Here is an 18,509-nt window from a genome sequence, read left to right as displayed (position 1 = left end):
ACTGACAGCCCCTCAGCTCAGAGGCTGCCCCCGCCGACCCACAGTCCACAGCTTGGCCTGGCTGGCCCCCTCCTGCCTTTCTGCCACTGTGTACCTGGTGCCGGGCGGGGAGGCTGCCTCCACGTTTGTACCACGTGACCGGGGCATGGGCCTGCCCGGGCACCACACAGCTCAGATCCAGGGTCTGCCCCTCGGCCACCGTGGGGGATGAGGACTCGATCCTGACAGGCGGGACAGGTCCTGGGGCTGTGGGGAAAGGGGCGAGGGTAGCAGACGCTCCCCAGAAGGGAAGGAAAGAACTGTTCACCCTGGAGCCAGCTCAGCCTGTGGGTTCAGTGGCCTGGTCTTGAGGTCCTCGGCTCAGCAACCCTGAGGGGAGCCAAGCCTTGCAGAGGGAGCGAGGAAATGGGAGAGATGAGGATGATTGAGGGAGGAGCAAAAACATGAGTGATGTGGCCAGAGAGAACAGTGATGGGAAGACGGCAGATTACTCAGAGAAGTGGAGTCCTCCCGGGCCGGCCCTGTGGCCAGCCCCAAGGTGGGCTTCCTGCCCCAGTGTGGCTTCCTGCCACCCCCTTCCCCGCGTCAGCAACGGGAGTCACTAGGGCCTCAGCACCTGGGAAGGCTCTCAGCACCCCGCACCCCAGCTTGCCCTGTCACTGGCAGTCACTCACCGGGGATGGAGCCAGTGCCGGCGGCCTCGATGGTGACTAGGACGGAGGTCTCGAGGGGCCCAGAGCCGAGGACCACGCGGCACACGTACTCGCCTGAGTCTGCTGGGGACACCTGGTTCAGCCGCAGCAGTGAGCCGTGGGTCTGAGTGCAAACAGGGAGGGTCAGGAGGGCCTGAGCGGCTCCATCCAACCCCTCCAGCGGGCTGGCCCTGCGGGGCTGCTGTACCTGGTGCCGGGCGGGGAGGCTGCCTCCACGTTTGTACCATGTGACCTGGGCGTGGGCCTGCCCGGGCACCACACAGTTCAGATCCAGCGTCTGCCCTTCGGCCACATGAGAGGAGGACGACTCGATGCGGATGGGCTGACTACTGCCTGGAGCTGGGGCTCCACCAGGAGCTGGGGCGCCACCAGGAGCTGGGGCGCAAAGGAGCTGGTCAGAGGCCTGGGCTCCTGAGCCCCAGCCCTGCAGCCCTGGAGCAGAGGGCCCTGGGATCTGACGAGGCCCTAGCTTGGGAGGGCAGATGGGAGGCCTTCTAGGGCTGGGACCATGCTTTTCTGCCTCAGCAGGGCCAGCCAGACCCCTCTTTCCCTCTCTGACCTTCAACTTGGGGTTCAAGGCCCATTTGCCTATGCATGACTCCTTGACCCGTGATGAGCTGCTCTGGCTTGCAGGGAACCAGAGTCTTTTAGCGCCCAGGCGGGGCCAAAGGATGCAGACAATAAGGCCACAGCTCCCTTCTTTAGAGCGCACGCCGTGTACTCACACTACATGGTAGTGCTGCTGTCCCCACTTCACACGTGAGGAAACTGAGGCCCCAGAGGTAAAGTAACCAGTTCAAGGCTGATAAAGGGCAGAGCCAGCATTTGAATCCAGGTCAGCCTGACTCCCAACTCAGTGTTCAACCCTGACTCTGCTGCTTTTTGATGAATTCTGAAAACAGCACCCTCCCCATGGGGTCCCAGGTAAGTCAGGTCAACCTGTCCCCACACTCAGTCCCCTCATCTCTCCTTGCAGGGAGTGGAGGGTTGCAGCCTGCCTGAAGCGCCTCTTCTTGTCCTGATGGCATCGAAGAGACCACAGACACCAGCCTTGGGAACAGAGGGGAGGTCGGAGGGCTTGGCCCCCACCCAGCCCCACTGGCTCCTCACCTGGGGTGTAGCTAGGGCCCGAATGGCTGCCGTGGAGGACAGAGACGATGATGGAGGCCTCCTTGGGGCCTGACTCATTCTCCACTCGGCACACGTATTCTCCAGAATCAGCTGGTGAGACGTGGGGCAGCCGCAGCCGGGAGCCATGCACCTGGGCCGGGTAAGGACAGAGGCACGTGAGGATGGGGAGAGGCCGCGGTCAGCACTCCCTCTGTGCCTCAGTGCCTGCCTCTGCTCGGAGCCACCCCACGTGGGAAGCTGAAGAGGGAGGGAAATAAGGGCGGACCCTGCTCGTGCAGAGTGCAGAGTGCCAGGCTGTGTGAAGGACCACCCCCAGGTCCCCTGCCACGGGCTCAGGGACCCTCGTACCTGGGCGTGGGGAGGCAGGCTGCCCCCTCGCTTGTACCACGTGATCTGGCTGTGGGCCAGCCCTGTCACCATGCAGTTGAGGTCCAGCGTCTGCCCTTCAGTCACGGAAGGTGATGAGGACTCAATCCTCACTGGCGGGATGCTGGCACCTGAGGCTGGGAGCAGAGGGGGAGTGAGTAGGCCTCGGGGGGACCCTGGCTTGCCTTCCCACTCCTTCAGCCCCAAGGCCCCGCACCTGGAAGGACGACCACTTGGATCCGGGCCTGTGCGGTGCCCGCGGGGCTGGTGGCCACGCAGAGGTAGAAGCCGGCGTCGGCGGCAGTGATGGCTGGGATGAGCAGCGTGGCGATGTCTGTGCGCTCAGACCGGGCCTGCCACACGGCAAGAAGGGTCAGCCGCCCGAGGGGCCCAGGCAGCCTGGCAAGGGCTAGTGAGGGAGGGCAGGAGGAGGGGGCATAAAGAGTAGAGGCAAGCTCCGAGCCAATATGAGGACCCCAGTTGGCCACCAAGGAGGGCGGAGCCAGGCAGCAGAGCAGGAGGCTGACGGCTGCCACCCGCCGGGACGCACGGAGCGGGAGGTCTGAGCAGGGCACCATCTTGGAAGTGAAGGGAACCAGAAGAGGAGATGGGAGGGGCAGGTGGCAAGTGCTAGGATTCTGCTGAGCCCGTGGGCCTGGCCCAGACGGATATCCTCACCTGTGGGGGGAGGCTGCCCCCCTCCTTCCTCCAGGTGATGGTGGCGCTGGGCACACCCGCAGCCCTGCAGTACAGCCTGATGCTGCGGCCTTCGTGTACCTGGGTCCTCTCTGGACTCACCTGGACCCTAGGCCCGCTGCCCCCTGCAGACAGAGCCCTGTGAGAACACCTCTCTGGGCCGCCATGAGCTCCCAACTGCCCACCCTCAGCCCCGTCCTCTCACCGTGCACGTGGAGCACGGCCCTGGCCACGTGCTGCCCGGCGCTGCTGTGGGCGCGACACAGGTACTGGGCTTGATCCGAGGGCTCGACGGCTGGCAGGCGCAGGACACCGCCATGGATTTGGGCCTTCTGAGGGAGCTGGCCACCGGGGCCCCCTGACGTGGAGAGGTGGGGTCAGCACCCACTGGGATTGGCATTGCCAGGCCCCCCAGGGGTTGAAGTCCACAGCCTAGAGTCCTGCCGCTGGCCCCCATATGCAGGAGAGCCAGGCCCTGACTGTCATACCCGCCACGGCCTCACCTGTCCACTCGAGGGTGGGCGTGGGGTTCCCTGTGGCACTGCAGCGGAACTCAGCCAGCTGCCCAGGCTGCACTGTGAGCTGTGGCGGGTGGATGGAGACCACGGGGGAAGACGGGGTGGCCGAGGCTGACGAGGGAGGAGAAAGCGTATGTGGTCATGGTGGGGAGGGACCCATGGCAGCAGCCTCCTTGCCGCTCTCTTTGCTTCCACTCTAGCCCCTCGTGGCCATTTGTCCATAGAACAGCCAGAGGGAGCCTTTAAAATGTCAATGGGGGAATCCCCCGGTGGTCCAGGGGTTAAGACTCTGCTCTTTCACTGCTGAGGGTGTGGGTTCGATCCCTGGTCGGGGAACTAAGATCCCGCGTGCCACATGGCGTGGCCAAAAAAAAAAAAAATGTCAATGGGGTCTTGTTACTTCTCCACTTAAGACCTGTCTGTGGCTTTTAGAACAAAATCTGAATTCCCTGCTATGACCCACTGCGTGTACTCACCTCTGCCCACATCTTCAAGTCCCTCACCCCACCTCCCCTCCATGGCTCCAGCCACGCTGGCCTTGCGTCCCTCAAACACATCAACATGCTCGTGCTTCAGGGCCTTTGCACACACTGCTTCGTCCGCCAGCTCTCATGCGGCTGAACACCTTCTCTTCCCGTCAGGTCTCAGCTGAGATGTCACCTCCTCAGAGAGGCCCTCCCCAACCACCCCACGGAGAATAGCTCACCCTTCTCCCACCTCATTTCTCACTTTCCAATCACTCTGTTTACTCCTGTCCCAGCACTGGTCACCCGTGTAATTATGTTGTTTGTCCACTTGTTCCCTACAGAACATGGAGGGCAGGAGGGCAGAGCCCCTGTTTGTCCCCTCCCACCCCTGTTTCTTCAGAGTCTAGGCCAGGACCTGCCATACTGTAGTTCAGAAACTGTCAGCTGAAGGAAGAAATGGTCACTGGTCTTGGTGGGTGTGGAGGAAGGTCAGGACTGGGTGGGTCAGGCATGGACATGAACAGTGTACCTTGCACGTGCAGCGTGGCTGTGCCCTGGTCCATGGCGAACATGTTGGAGCCGGTGCACACGTAGGTGCCCGCGTCACTCGGCTGTACGCTGCGAATGGTCAGGATACCGTTGAAATCCATGGCTCGGGCTGGCAGTTTCCCATTATGCAGGCGAGTCCACACCAGGGTGTAAGCCGGAGACTGCAGGCAGGACAAGGGAGATGGGGTGGGGGTCCGGGTGGGGCTTGGGGACCCCAGAAGACAGATCCTCACTGATGCCCACTCCCTGCCCCGCCCACCTTGCTCTTGGCTGTGCAGATGAAGGTGACGTCGGTTCCGGGACGCACGCTCTGGCTCCGCTGCTCTTCCACTGTCACTGTGATGGGCTTGCTGGGAGCCTCTGCCGGGACAGGAGGTCCCCCAGTGAGCTGGGTGCTGGCTAGGCCACTGTCCTGTGGCCACTTTCTCTCCCTCTTCATCACCCCATCCGGATGTCACTTCCTTCCCAGTCTGGCTTAGATTCCATTCCACTCCCTGGCACCGCCCTCCCTCATCCTGGCCGAAACCCATCATCTACTTTCTTCCTGCTGGCACTGAGCACCCAGCAGGCTGTGACCAGAGAACATCACACCATGATCCCCTTGGCTCCAATTCAGGATCACAGACCACAAATGAGCTCTTAACACTTCGCACTTCACTCCAACTGGGCTTCTCTGTCTGGTTTGAGTTTCTATTCTCCCAAACAACCATTTCACACCTGCTCCCAACTTCTCCACCCTCCTGAAACCCCCTTCCGCTTCCATGGCTTCAACTCACGCTTCTTGAGAGAATTGAAACAATTAGTCAGGAATTTTCCACGTTCCCAAATCTACCCACCTCTCTCCTTCCTGGTCCCTGAAGGATGAGACTTCTCCCCACCTCCCACCCCACCTCAACTCCCCTTCCTGAGTGCTGGAGCCCCTCCCAAGGACCCCCTCCCCTTGCTGTGCCCTCTCCTTTCCTTCCCCATGGGATCATTCTGCTCCACAGACAAATGTGTTCTAGAGTTTCCCATCTCTGAAAATGCCCCCCTGACCCTATACACCCCTCAGCTACTGCCCCATTTCTTGGCCTCCCTTCAGAGCCAGGAGTCTTGAAAGAGCTGTCTACACTGGCTGCCTTCCCATCCCTTCTTTGCCTCACTCCCATCCAGTCTCTACCCCATCTCTCCACTGCAAACCGCTCTTGTCAAGGCATGACCTCCAAGGGTTATTTCTCTGTAGCTGACCTTCCCGGGGCATCCGGTGAGGCTGGCCACTCTCTCCGGGAAGTTGTTTCCCCTCTTGACTTCCAACCCATCACCTCCCCTGGCCTCCTCCTGTCTACTGGCTGCCCCTGCTCACTCTCTTGCTGTCCTCCCTCCTCCATTTGTTCCAGTTGGAGCTCCTTGGGGCTCTGCTCTGGGCCCTGTCCTCGAGCTACACTCTCTTGGGTAATTTCATCCTGCCCCATCCCTATGCCAACAGCTCCCAAATTCACTTCTCTGGCCAGGGCCTCTTTCCTGAGTTCCAGATTCACATATGCAAATGCCCACCTGATGTACCTACTTCAATGTTTCCCCAAGCTTCTCAAACGTTAACAAGTCCAAAACCAAACTTGTGGTTCCCTCGGACCTGTTGGTGGCAGGTGTTGCTGGGGCCCCACCCATGTCCCCTCGTCACTTCAGAACCAACCTGCCTGGCTTCTGCAGCCGCTGCATTTCTTTGCATGAGGGTTTTCTCAGGCCACTGGTGACCATTGTGTGTGCCCATGAGGTGGGACAGAATGCAGGGGAATCGATGCTACTGGAACAGGCCCCAGTCAGTGACTGATACGAGCTGGTGTGCACATACCCCAGCTCCCTGAACCCTAGGGTGGAGGGCAGGGGGGCTCCAAGGAGCATGTTTTACTCTGGAGTTTCCTGGGGCTGCCTCGGCTGCGTTCAGTAACAACTGCTCTAGGTGGTAATGTGCTCAATGACACACCGTTAACTGGATGCCTTCTCTTCCCTGTTTCATTTCATTTTCCAAATAAACTACGTACACACTAATCCTTGCCTCAGCCTCTGCTTTTGGCGGAGCCCAAATGAAGGTGCCCTCCTGTGGGATCCTCTCTCATCTCAGTAAATGGCACTCTGCCCAGCTGCTGGAATCCAGACCCCTAGGCTTTTCTCTCTCCCTCAACGACCAGACTCAAGTCCTGCCAGTTCTGCCTCTAACATCAGCCTTGACCCATCACCTCTTTCCATCTTCCTGGCCAGTGTCCTCGTCCACCATCCCCTCTGGTAGATAGTCTGCAGTTTGCAGCCCATCCCAAGACAGGCAGTCTTGTGGACAGAGGACTGGAAACTCACCAGTGACCAGCAGCTCTGCCCGGCTGGTGTTGGCATGATGGAGATTACGACAGGTACAAATGTAGACTCCAGCATCTGAAGGCTGGACACTGGGGAAGTGGAGCTCGGAGCCTGGTGGCAAGGAGATGGGAGCTCATCAGTACAGATGCACCCCTTTTCCCACCTAGTCCTGCGTGTGGGTCCCTACAGGATCTCAGCAGGGCAGGGACAGACCTGTGCCTCCCTTTCCATTGGAATGGCCGAAGGGCCTGGGGCCATGTGTACCTTGATGTCGCTGCTGGGTGCTGCTGGGCAAGGGCCGCCCATCTTCACGAGACCAGTAAAAGTAGTGGGGTGGGCTCCCACTGACCTGGCACCGCAGGGAGTGGGGACCACCTTGGGGTACTATGCTCCGAGTTGGCTGGACCTGGACCACCAGCGGGGCTTGGTCTGCTGGGGGAGGGAAAGGAGAGGCCATTCAGGCAGGAGGCCCCCAGTATGTACCATTGTCTCAGATATCTCTGCCCTCCCAAAGACTCGCGTGCCCAACCCTTCACCCTGTTCCCCAGACCTAGTATCTCTAAAATTCCCTGGGTCCCCTGCCTTGCCCATCACCTCGACCCAAGACCATGGTCCCACTTACCCTGTGGCAGGCACTGACCCCCTCGCACATTGGGGTTACCCACGTATCCTGTGGCACACCTGTAAGGTGGAACAAGGACCAGCTGTGTCAGACCCCAGGGGACCCAGTGCCTCATAGTGGACTTGGGGAGCCAGAAGCTCAGCTCTCTGCCCAGTATGGGGTGAAGAAGCTCTGAGCTCTGGAAGGACTTCAGAGACCAAAAAAGCCCCACCACAGGGCCTCTGGGAGCTAAGAAAGGGGAGTGTGTGGAAATGTCAGTAGGTTGGATTCAGGGAAACATTCATTCAACAAATGTTTATTAAGCGACTATGATGCAAGGTTATTGAAACATAACAGTAAACATGATAAAGTCCTTGCTCTTATGGAACTGACTTGTTGGGAAACTAACATGGAAACTATGTAAATGAGAGTGATGGACATCTATGGGGGTTGAGAGGGCATGGTGGGGAGGCACTAATCTAGCCCTGAAAATCAGGAGGCTTCCCAGAGGGTGGGACTGCTGAGCTGCTATATTCCCTTGGAGCAGACTACTCTGCAGTGAACTTATCACTGTTTTAACTATGTATTTGTATGATTACCTTCCATCTTGTCTCCCATTATAGTTGGGAAACTCTATAAGGGCTGGGACTGAATCTGTTTTGCTCATTACTTTATTTCCAACACCTTGGCACACTGCATGGCACACAGTAGATGCTCAATAAAAATGTGCTGAATGAGGGAATAAAGCTGAGCCTTGAAGGCTAAAGAGGAGTTAGCCAGGAACAGGCAGTTTGAGGGTGAAGAATGTTCCATGAAGAGGAAATAGCACATGCAAAGAAATGAACATGAAGAAGTCAAGAAATGAAGCCCAGCTAGAGTATAGAGTTGGGTGTCCGAAGTGGGATGAGACTGAAGAGTGATAAAGCTACCTAAGGAGCTTGGGCTGGTCCCAAGGGCAATGGGGAATCTTGGAAGGGTTTTGAGCAGGGGAGGCACATGATCCTGGTAGGGACCTTTCTGAGCAACATCACCCAGGACTCTCACCTAGGAGTCTACCATATGCCCCCTCCCTTCATCCCTCCTATTTGCAAACTTACTGCTCACAGTACTGGCCAGTGTAGCCAGGTTCGCAGGCTGTGCAGCGGTATCCACCAGCTCCCAGGCTTTCACAGGTGCGGGAGAACCTGGGATAAGAGGCAAAGGTCAGGCCATGGGATGCTCACTCCCCACCCTGTTCCCTCCACTTCTCCCCCAAAAGTCAGTTCAATGCCCTCCACTCCCCAGTGGGAGTTCTTCCTTGAGCCTTGAGCAAGGGCACCCACATGTTCTCTGGGTTGGTCAGTGGGCAGGCACAGGGCTGGCAGTCCTCAGGTGTTCCAGCCGTGGGGTCCCCGTAGTAGCCAGGTGCACACAGCTCGCAGAACTCCCCGGCGGCGTTGTGCTGGCATTGCTGCGAGGCACAAGGATGTCAGCTACTTGCTATTTGGCAAAATTTACCAAAAACTGTACAGTTTTGTAATCTCTTGACCTCGAAATTCCATGTTTGTGAGCTTATCTTAAAGAGATAGTCATAGAGGGGCACAATGATTTCACTACAGGATGTTCATCTCAGTGGTGTTTATAAAAGCAAAATGCTGGAAACAAACCATGAAAAAAGAACTGAGAAAATTAAAAAGAGCACCCATCCAGGGCTTCCCTGGTGGCGCAGTGGTTGAGAGTCCGCCTGCCGATGCAGGGGACACGGGTTCGTGCCCCGGTCTGGGAGGATCCCACATGCCGCGGAGCGGCTGGGCCCGTGAGCCATGGCCGCTGAGCCTGCGCGTCCGGAGCCTGTGCTCCGCAATGGGAGAGGCCACAACAGTGAGAGGCCCGCGTACCGCAAAAAAACAAAAAAAATACTACTGAAATATTCAAAGACATCATGAACTTGTAAGTGAAAAAAGCTGATCATAAAACACAGTGATCCTATGGTTATTTGTAAAACAAAAGGTATACTAATCTGCATAAATATTTGCCTAGAAAAAGAGCAAAAGAGCTCCACAGCCTAACCTTGACAGTAATTACCTCCAGATGGTAGGATTTCAGGGAATTTTTACTTTCTTTTTAAGTTATCTCTACAGTCTGATTCTTCTACAGAAAACATGTGTCACTTTGGTGATAAGAAATAGCAGGAACCAAAGTTTTCGTTTCTTTTCTTTTAGGCCATGCCATGCGGCTTGAGGGATCTTAGTTCCCCGACCGGGGACTGAACCCATGCCCGCTGCAGTGGAAGCGTGGAGTCCTAACCACTGGACCGCCAGGGAATTCCCCCAAAGTTTTCTTTATAAGGAAGGATGTTACTCCGTAGTTCTGGCCACCCCACCATGCCTGCAACCCCTCGATGCCCAGACCTGCTGGGCCAGGCGCTTTTCCCCATAGGATGTGCCCCACGACCTTGCCCCTGGATCTGGGTCTACCCAAACCAAACCCCTCCCTATCCCACAGCCAGCCCTGACACCCCACCCAGGCCCAGCCAAGCTGACCCCTGCCCTGGCCCTGCTTGCATCTTACCGAGCAGGCCCCGGTCTCTGGGTGGCACAGGTCTGAGTGGCCATTGCATTCGCAGAGCTCACAGTGGCCGAGGTAGAGTCCACTCCCAGTGCGCGTGTAGCCCGGGGCACAGTCCTGGGGGTAGAGGGGAGAGTTGGTCTCCGTCTCCATTGTGGTCCCACCCAGAGACAGCAGACCTAGAACCCGTCTCCTCCATCCCCCCTCCACCATCTAGACTCCCATTGGCTCTTGGCAGGGAAATTCCAGGCCCAGCTCTCCACCCCAGCATCCCCTCTTGGTAGCTCTCCTCCCCCATCTTCACTTTTCCAACACTCCAGAGCTGGGACAGTGTCACCCCCATCCTGCCTGGCATCTCCAGTCGCTCTGGATATGCTGAAATAACAGTTCATTCTTAATGGAGAACCCTTCTCCAGCCCCAGGACTTCAGCCCTGAAAATTCTTCTGGCAGGGTCTTTATTGAAAAACATAACCCTGAGATGGAAAAAGGAAGTTCAGGAGACCTGGATTTGGAATGAGTCCTCGAAGACCTTTATGACTATGTTTACATTTGCTCAGTAAAGTGAAAGAGGCGGCACCCATATAACCAAGGACGTTTTTACACATCCTAAGTGAGTAATCATGGGTTCTGACAATAATGAATTTCTATTTGTTGCCCCTTCTTTGAAATCTCTCCAGGCCCTCGCTCCCCAACCATTTCAAAGGGATGTTTATAAATCTGTTTTGCTTCACTGTGGAAAATGTGCACCAAGGATTCTGCTTTCCCCAGGGGTTCTCCTTCAAAATGTGTTAAATTTTATAACCTCAAGGAACGTGAAGTTCATCTATTTGGATCTGAAAGTTCTTGTGGACACAGCAAAGGGGCGCAGATGTAAAGCTGCAGAGATGTGGACTTCCCACTGGGACTTCCTCGGTTGGGTGGGGGGCTAGCTGTTTCCACACTTGACCTCCCTGCCACCCACTTGGCACTGCAGCCCTGCCCCCTTCCCTCCTGCGATCCCCCTTCCCCAGTTCCACATTCATTCATCCAATGTTCACTGGTTGCCTGCTCTGTGCCTAGGGATTCAGCGGTGAACAGTCAGCTCCGGCCCTGCCCTCGTGTTCAGTTTCCAGCTGAACACTGCAAATGTTCTTGGAGTCCCTCCATCTGCCTGCCCTCTCTTCCACCCCCTACCGCCCTTCCCTCCCGACAGGACTCACTGTCTCTCCCCCGCCTCATCCATCTCATTCACTGGGGGCAGAGGAATTTTCCTGGCGTTCAGTTTCGACCCCAGCACTCCCTCAGCAGCTTGGCAGTCCCTGCTGGAGGGAGCCTTGCTCCAGGCCTGAGGAAGCACCCCCCACTCAGCTTTCCAGGGGTGACCCTTCTGCATCGCAGGCTATGTCCCCACACATTCCTCCTTCTGGGCTTCTGCTTCTTCTGCCCTCCCTGCCTAGAATGCTACTCCAGTCCACGCTGTTCACCACGCTGAGGCATTTCCATGCTCTGCGTTGGGCTAACTGTGTCTCTGTCTCCGGCGGGCAGCCTAGGAACATGAGCTGGGTCTTAACCTCTGCAGAGTGTAGCTATGTGCCCTTGGGTAAGTTGTGCACCCTTCAGCGCCTCATTCAAAAAAAAAATCTGTTAAAAGGGGACAATTACACATCTCTCAGTGCTGTTGGGAAGAATACATGAGATGTTGCTGAGTATACTAAAGTTATGACAGTAATCCCAGGTGGCCATGGAAATCCCAGCTGACCGCTTGCTGATCCAGCTGTGTTAGCGCAGAGGCATCTGGGCCGGTCACACTCACCTGGCAGGATGAGCCGACATAGCCCGGGGGGCAGCGGCATTCCTCCACCTCAAGGGCCCGGGGTCCCTCCGAGGGCCCGGGCTGGGCGACCTCCAGGCTGACCGCGCTGATGCTGGCTGCTAGCGGCATCGAGGAGAACGTGGCCCGGACCAGGAGCTCGTCCAGGTCAGCCAGTGCCATCAGGAGGTGCTCCCGGGTGGCTGGCTGCCCATCAGGCCGGCGCCAGAATTCCTGGGTTGGTGGGGGAAGACAGCAGATGAGGGTGAGGGGCGTTGGGCTTTGTGTGCTGTTTCTGCAGTGCCCCCAGCCCCAACACCTGCCTTCCAGGCACTGGCCAAAGACTGTTAGCTGAGGATGGGGGGAGTGAGAGGCAGTGTAGCTGGCGTCAAAGCCAGGCTCCAAAGCAGGGTGGAGGGTGCAGAGGGTCAGACATGGTGTGGCCGAGTGCCTCTCACCTCTCGGAAAATGATCTCGTAGCTCTTCCTCTCCGGGCCCTGCAGTGCTGGCTGGGAGGCCACCAGCATGATGTTGTTGCCCTGGGGAGACACGAGTGGGCTTGGGAGGGGAACTGAGGGGCTCTCGGGGATAGTGGGCTCCTCTCCCAATCCCAGTCTCCTACCTCTCCAATCTCCCAAGCTCACGTACCCAAAGGAGTCAGGTACATGCCCACTACCCCATCTTCCAGCAGCTGGGCCTCTGCCTACATAGTGTCCAAACAGATGGTGGGGCGGGGGCATGGGCCTAACTAGTGGGTGGGTGCCAGGCCAGCTGAGTGCTGGACGGAAAGGAAAGAAACACTGAGGGTACCCCCAGCCTCCACCTTCCCCTTTTGCCCACTCGGTGTGGAATCCACGTGCTCACCGTGATCTGGACATCAGGGTCAGAGAGCGGGCTGCCCTGGGCCCCCGCTGTGTAGGAGAGGGTGTACCGCAGCTTTCCGCCATAGGCTGCCACCTGCAAGAGGCAAGCCCTGCAGTCACAACCTGACTCTGCCCTCCTCTGGGGTGTGTGTGACCAGAGAGGTAAGGGGGCGGAGTCTCTGGAGGCCTTTCTGCACCCGTGCTGTCCTCCTCACCCAACCGGAGGCCGGTGGTTGCCTAAGTGACAGGACATCTATCAGTTCCTTCACAGTCTCAGACCTGGTGGCAGTGACCCTGAGAAGCCTCTATTCTGCTTTATGGGGTTCCCCATTGTCTCACGATCCCAGCAAACAAGCTCCAAGTCCCTTCCGTTAAAGGAATTTCCCATAAAGCAGACAGGGGTAATGACCGTGACCACCACAGGGAGGTTGCAGAAGGTTCAAAAGTTCTCAGCCACGGCAGGGGCAAGGGGATGCTGCAAGTTGCCCCTCAGAACTCTTGCCTCCTGGGGAGGTGGTTTTTGTTTGTTTGCTCAGAGTCCATTTTCCCCGTTGTTTTGAAAACTGTAGTCCTGGTTTCCTTTAAAGGAAACCATGTTCTACAGGCAGCCTGTGTGGTTGGAGGGGCCCGGCCCCTCCTCCTCTAAAGTGGAGACGTGAGCCAGGTCTGGCCAGTCTGCACATTCCACCACTCCCCCTCTCTGCTCCAGCAGGGATGAACATGTGAACCTGGTACTTCTGCCCTTTCTACTGCAACAGAAAAACCCCCTTTACTAGTCAGATTGGAAGCTGGAGAATGATGCCAGCTGAGATAAAGTCCTAATGAGCTCCTGGATCGAGCCGTGCCTGATACCAGCTGTCTTTGGGCTTTGTACTTTCATGAGCCAATAGATTCTTCGTTGCGGGCAAGCCAGCTGGACTCGTTGCGGGCAAGCCAGCTGGACTCGGGTTTCCTATTGCTCACAACTGGAAGAGCCTTATGTTTGCTGCTGGGGGCTTCCACCTGGGCAGCCAAGGCCCCAGCTCTGCCCCACAGGACTCTCCTTTCTCTCTGCCGCTAGGGCAGTTGTTCAGGTCAATACCACACTGTGTCAGGCCTAGCCCATTTGCTCATTTGTGATCATTCAGTTGGTGAGCATTTATTAAACACCTACTGATGACATGCCAGGCCCTGGGCTACACAGGCCCTGAGGATGTTCTCCACAAGCTCAGGGCGAGGTAAGGAATTTAGGGGCATAACCAGATAACCATGAAACAGCTGGTTTCCCGTTTTCTTTGGATGCCAGCAAGTTCATCGCCATGTCTAGGACCAAGCTGCAGGTGTGTACAGCAGGGTGGCTACGGGAGCAGACCCTGCAGTCTAAGACTGGGGTTCAAGTCCAGCTCTATTGGCTGGACAGCCTTGAGCAAGTCACTTAACTTTTCTGAGCCCAACTTTCCTCCTATGGAAATGGGAATAAAAATAATACCTACCTTGAAAGGTAGTATGAGGATTAAGTAATGCAGGCCACGTAAAACCCTGCACTCAGCACAGGGCCTGCTGAGCACACAGCCTCAATGCTTGCTAACTCCCCTCAATGCGCCCAGCTCCACGTTGGCTCCAGCAAGCTTCCTACCTTCATTTCCCCCTGAACCAGACTGTCTTGTCTGCTTCTCTAAATGTTATTTTATTGCATATTGTGTGTATTCTTAAGAGGCACTCTACATCACTTCTGGAACAATACTAGTACAAATGCAATACTAATACTAATAATGACAGTGATGATGACGGTGATTCCGACATGACAGGAATGATAATCAGAGTAACATTGAACTCTGGGAGGCCAGGGTCTTAATCTGCCCATATACAGTACAGCACACAGTAAGTACTTAATGCTTCTTGAATGAATGAATGCAGTCCCAAGAGCTAGGTCAGTGATCTGGATACAGGGTAAAGGGAAACCAAAGAAGAGGTGCCTCACCTCCCAGTTAAGACAGCCTTTCTGCCAGGGGACTGTGGCTCGCTGAAGGGTAAGAGCTGAGCTGGGTTTGATCTCAGCCCTACTTTGACCTGAACGTGGGACCGCTCTCTGGGACTTGGTCTACCCATTTGTGTCATAAAAGGTTTTGACAAAGGGCCCTCTGATATTTTAGGATTTGATGACACCCCTATTCCCCCACCCCCACCCCCAAACCCTTGTTACCTTGTTCCCCAGGAAGGCTTTGGGCAGCTGCCAATAATAGAGGCTTTCAGGAAGCAGAGAGAAGCCTTTGTAGGAGAGAGAGAACTAGGACAGAAGGACAGGTGGTGAGAGTGGATCGAACAGGTCGGGGGCCAAAAGGTCAGAGATGGTCCCGACGCGGGTGAGAACAGACCCCAGAGGGAGACCCAGGAGGGCAGAGGGATAGAAACCCCACCCCCAGCCCCACAGCTCAGGTCCTGGCCCAGCTCTTTGGACAACTTGCTCCCCTGTCTAGACCCAGACACCCCAACTGCTCTCGCTGGCCGTGGTTTGGGTCGGTGTCTCCTCACATCTGGTGCTATGCCCCTTGTGGATCCCACGATGATTTACGGGGCACACCAGAGAACATTTTAAAATTTAGTGGCGATTTTGGGACTACCCTGGTGGCACAGTGGTTAAGAATCCACCTGTCAATGCAGGGGACACGGGTTCAGTCCCTGGTCGGGGAAGATCCCACATGCCGCGGAGCAACTAAGGCCATGCGCCACAACTACTGAGCCTGTGCTCTAGGGTCCAAGAGCCACAACTCCTGAGCCCGCGTGCCACAACTACTGAAGCCCACGCGCCTAGAGCCCGTGCTCTGCAAGAGAAGCCACTGCCATGAGAAGCCTGCGCACCGCAATGAAGAGTAGCCCCCGCTCACCGCAACTAGAGAAAGCCCGCATGCAGCAACAAAGACCCAACGCAGCCATAAATAAATTAACAAATAAATGAATAAAATTTAGTGGCTATTTTAATGTGTATTTAAAAATGTAAAACTAGCATAATTGAGTTGGTATATGATTGGCTGAAAGAAAAAACTGGAGTAAATAACTGTCCAAGTGGTGTGCAGAAATGGCAGAATTTGTGAAATTGGTTCAGAAAAAACTGAAGTGTAGAAAACACGATGGGTGTGGGGGGGTGTCCCTTGGTGGGTGCTTTGGCACATACCTGAGAGCCTGCTGAGGAAGACAGAGAAGCGGAGGGGGAGGGGGAGGGGGAGAGCAGAGCTGCTTGCAGAGCAGCTGCTGGCTGGGGATGGGGCGAGAGCCCCTGGGGAGGGGCCTGGGGGTGGGCAGCAAAGCTGGAAAGGAGCTGCCAGATCTCAGCATCCATCCGCCTCTGGGCCTCATCCACCTGGGGGACCGAGAGAGGGAGGACAGAGGAAAGGAGCAGAAGGACAGAAAGGACACCATGAGGCTCTGCCTGCCCCCAGGTCATGCCAGGCCCAACCAGCCGCCCATGCCTGTGCTATCTGTTCACAAGTGCCGATGCCTGACGCTCTGGCCTTTGCACCTGCTGCCCTTTTGCTCCCCGTGAGACTGGTGGAGCTCCCTGGAATGGGCCCGAACTACAGGGAGAAGCTCATAGAGTGGGTGCCCCTGGTAAGAGAGGGGCAGACAGTTCCGCCCAAGCTCAGGCTAGAGGGGCTGGAGGCAGCCCCAGGGGCATATATGGTGCCGAGACGGCTCCTTGGGCCTCACGTTCCGTGCATGCCCATGGTACCAGCCCAAGCCACTCACACCTCTGTAATGCTTCCCAAGGGCAACACTGGAGTGGTCTGGGCATCAGGTTGGGGCCTGGCCTGGCCTGGGGGAAAATAACCCAGGAAGGCCAGGGCCTCAGCCCCAAGCTCCTACTTGGACTGTGCTCTCTGGTTGCTTCCCTGGGGCCCTTAGACACAGGCTGTCCCCAGCCAGGCCTTGGCTGTCCCCTGTGACAGCCACTGTGTCCGGCCCTTGCCCTGTGGGGGCCCCAGGATCCTCCCAGAAGCCACAGCTGCCTGCACCTGCTCCTCTGAGAGGGACGTGCAGTTCTGATGGGTAGAGGGCACAGGCCAGCTCAGACCCTCCCAGAGCCCCAGAGCTGGAGCCCTGGGGGGTGTCCTCTCCCCGTGGATATGGTGGCCAGAAAGGCCCACGCGGACTGGGGAGAAAGACGCATGCTCCCCTCTCCAGGCTGGCACACAGGGTTAACTCCAGGCCGTGGAGGGCCATACACACACAGATGGTTAATGGAGGCTGCTTGGGAGACAGCGCAGGGGTAACCTGGTGGGCCAGGTATAGTCACATGGTTTAGCATCAAGTTAGCTTCCTGGCTAACTCAGCCACCACTCTGGCCACAGACAGTTGGCACCAGGACCAGACCACACAGCAGATGAGGCACACACCCCTCCTGGTTCTAACTCCTGCTATCACAGGGCTTGGGCACAGCAGTGCCCTGACCGTGCGCCATCGGTCACGACCTGGGTCCACGTGGACTCATATTGCCCGGGGCGCTGGGCATCTCTCCACTCAGGGCTGAGGGCATCCAAGAACACACCATGCCCACGTCACATCAGTTTCACACCACTCAGATTGCGGGCCTACCTGGTGAGCCTGTCGCGTCCGCGCAAAATATGCCTCCCTCTGTGGGGCACAGGGAAATGCCAGGAGAGGGAGTCAGAGAGACAGAGAGAAAGGTCTGGAGCTGCAGGGCAGTAGGCAGGAAGACACGGAGGCCAGGAGAGGAGGAGAAAAGGCAGCCAGCCCTGGGAGGAGGCTGGGATACGTGGGTCTGTCCAAGGAACAGGGACAGGGCAGCCTTGAACACCCCCTCCTAAGTGTCCCTGACCTTCCTGGGGCCCTGGGCGTGGGGACACATCTGCTTGAACGCCGGCCTCAGCCAGCAGGGGATGCCTGTACCAAGACCCACTTTCGCTGGGTGCCCCCAGGTGGCTCTGACCACTCACAGAACCCACTTGGGCGGCCGTCCTGGAGTCCAGCCCAAGACCCTGCGTCCCACCGTGCCACTAACACCATCGCCCCATCACCTCCGCGCTAGACCATGACACTGGAGGAGCAAAGACTCTGACTAGTGTAGTATTTAAGGGCGGCCTCTGACCTGGTTGGAATCCCAGCATTGCCACCTTCAGGCTGTGGGAGCCCAGGCAAGTCACCTAACCTCTCTCACCTCAGTCTTCTCACTTACGCAACAGGGCAGTAGTTGTACTTAGCTCATACAGTTGTGATTTATGACATGTAAAAGTGCTTGCAGCAGTGCCCAGCACAGAGTAAGAGATCAGTAAATATGACCTCTAATGAGAATTACCCAACACCAAGCACAGGGTTGACAGCACAGAGGGAATTCCATGTGTGAGCAAATGAACGAAACTGAAACTGTGTCTCACTTGTCCTTGTGTTTCCAGGGCCTCGCTCAGGACCTGTTTGTTGACTAGCTGCGCGAAAGCTAATAATCATTAACAGGCGAGCACTTATTATGCACCAGGCATGAGCTCTAATCCTCCGAATTGCTTTGGAGCTGAGGTTTATCAAAAGGCAGCCAGCTGGGAAGCGGCAGGGCTGGGTTTAGACCGAGGCCTATATGACCCCAAAGGCTGCACGCTTAACCATGACATGGCTGATGCCTCCCTGCCAGCCCAACCTGCTCTGAGGTCAACTCGTGCCTGATTCCCTGCTGGCCCCAGGGCTTGGCAGGGGCCTGGCTCAGAGCTGGCGATCAGGCAGGGTCTGCCAGGCCCTGCTGCATGTCACACCTTGTCTCCCTGGTATGTCTCCGGCAGCTGCCAGTAGAAGGACTCGTGGCCAAGGTTAGCGAAGTTGCCAAAAGTAAGCTGGGCACCCTCGGGCACCGGTTCCACGGTGAAGCCTCCTGTCAGGTGGCTGTTCCGCTGTGGGTTCACCAGGGTGAAGCCTTGGAAGTCCCCAGGGGCAAAGTGGGTGGAGATCTGGCAGCAG

The 18,509-nt window shown here is 56.9% G+C and overlaps 1 protein-coding gene across 1 annotated transcript in view; it reads right to left on the bottom strand.

Annotated features, from left to right (window-relative positions):
* HSPG2 (heparan sulfate proteoglycan 2) overlaps positions 1-18,509 on the bottom strand; it is a 101,574-nt gene that overhangs the window by 24,601 nt on the left and 58,464 nt on the right. The window contains exons 33-53 of the mRNA XM_082833616.1: positions 18,308-18,499; positions 12,574-12,666; positions 12,168-12,248; positions 11,713-11,943; positions 9,923-10,036; positions 8,695-8,822; positions 8,470-8,556; positions 7,394-7,452; positions 7,036-7,203; positions 6,772-6,882; positions 4,700-4,800; positions 4,421-4,601; positions 3,410-3,535; positions 3,112-3,264; positions 2,889-3,031; positions 2,428-2,563; positions 2,193-2,347; positions 1,824-1,974; positions 901-1,052; positions 675-816; positions 95-246 (exon numbers count right to left, since the gene is read on the bottom strand). Coding sequence (XP_082689742.1) covers positions 95-246; positions 675-816; positions 901-1,052; positions 1,824-1,974; positions 2,193-2,347; positions 2,428-2,563; positions 2,889-3,031; positions 3,112-3,264; positions 3,410-3,535; positions 4,421-4,601; positions 4,700-4,800; positions 6,772-6,882; positions 7,036-7,203; positions 7,394-7,452; positions 8,470-8,556; positions 8,695-8,822; positions 9,923-10,036; positions 11,713-11,943; positions 12,168-12,248; positions 12,574-12,666; positions 18,308-18,499 — 2,856 coding nt within the window. The remainder of the gene's footprint in view (positions 1-94; positions 247-674; positions 817-900; positions 1,053-1,823; positions 1,975-2,192; positions 2,348-2,427; positions 2,564-2,888; positions 3,032-3,111; positions 3,265-3,409; positions 3,536-4,420; positions 4,602-4,699; positions 4,801-6,771; positions 6,883-7,035; positions 7,204-7,393; positions 7,453-8,469; positions 8,557-8,694; positions 8,823-9,922; positions 10,037-11,712; positions 11,944-12,167; positions 12,249-12,573; positions 12,667-18,307; positions 18,500-18,509) is intronic.

This window comes from Leucopleurus acutus (assembly GCF_964270905.1).
Source record: "Leucopleurus acutus genome assembly, chromosome: 2".
Lineage (NCBI taxonomy): Eukaryota > Metazoa > Chordata > Mammalia > Artiodactyla > Delphinidae > Leucopleurus > Leucopleurus acutus.
The sequence above is the reverse complement of the archived record's forward strand: the minus strand, read 5'-3'. Positions and strand labels throughout refer to the sequence as shown.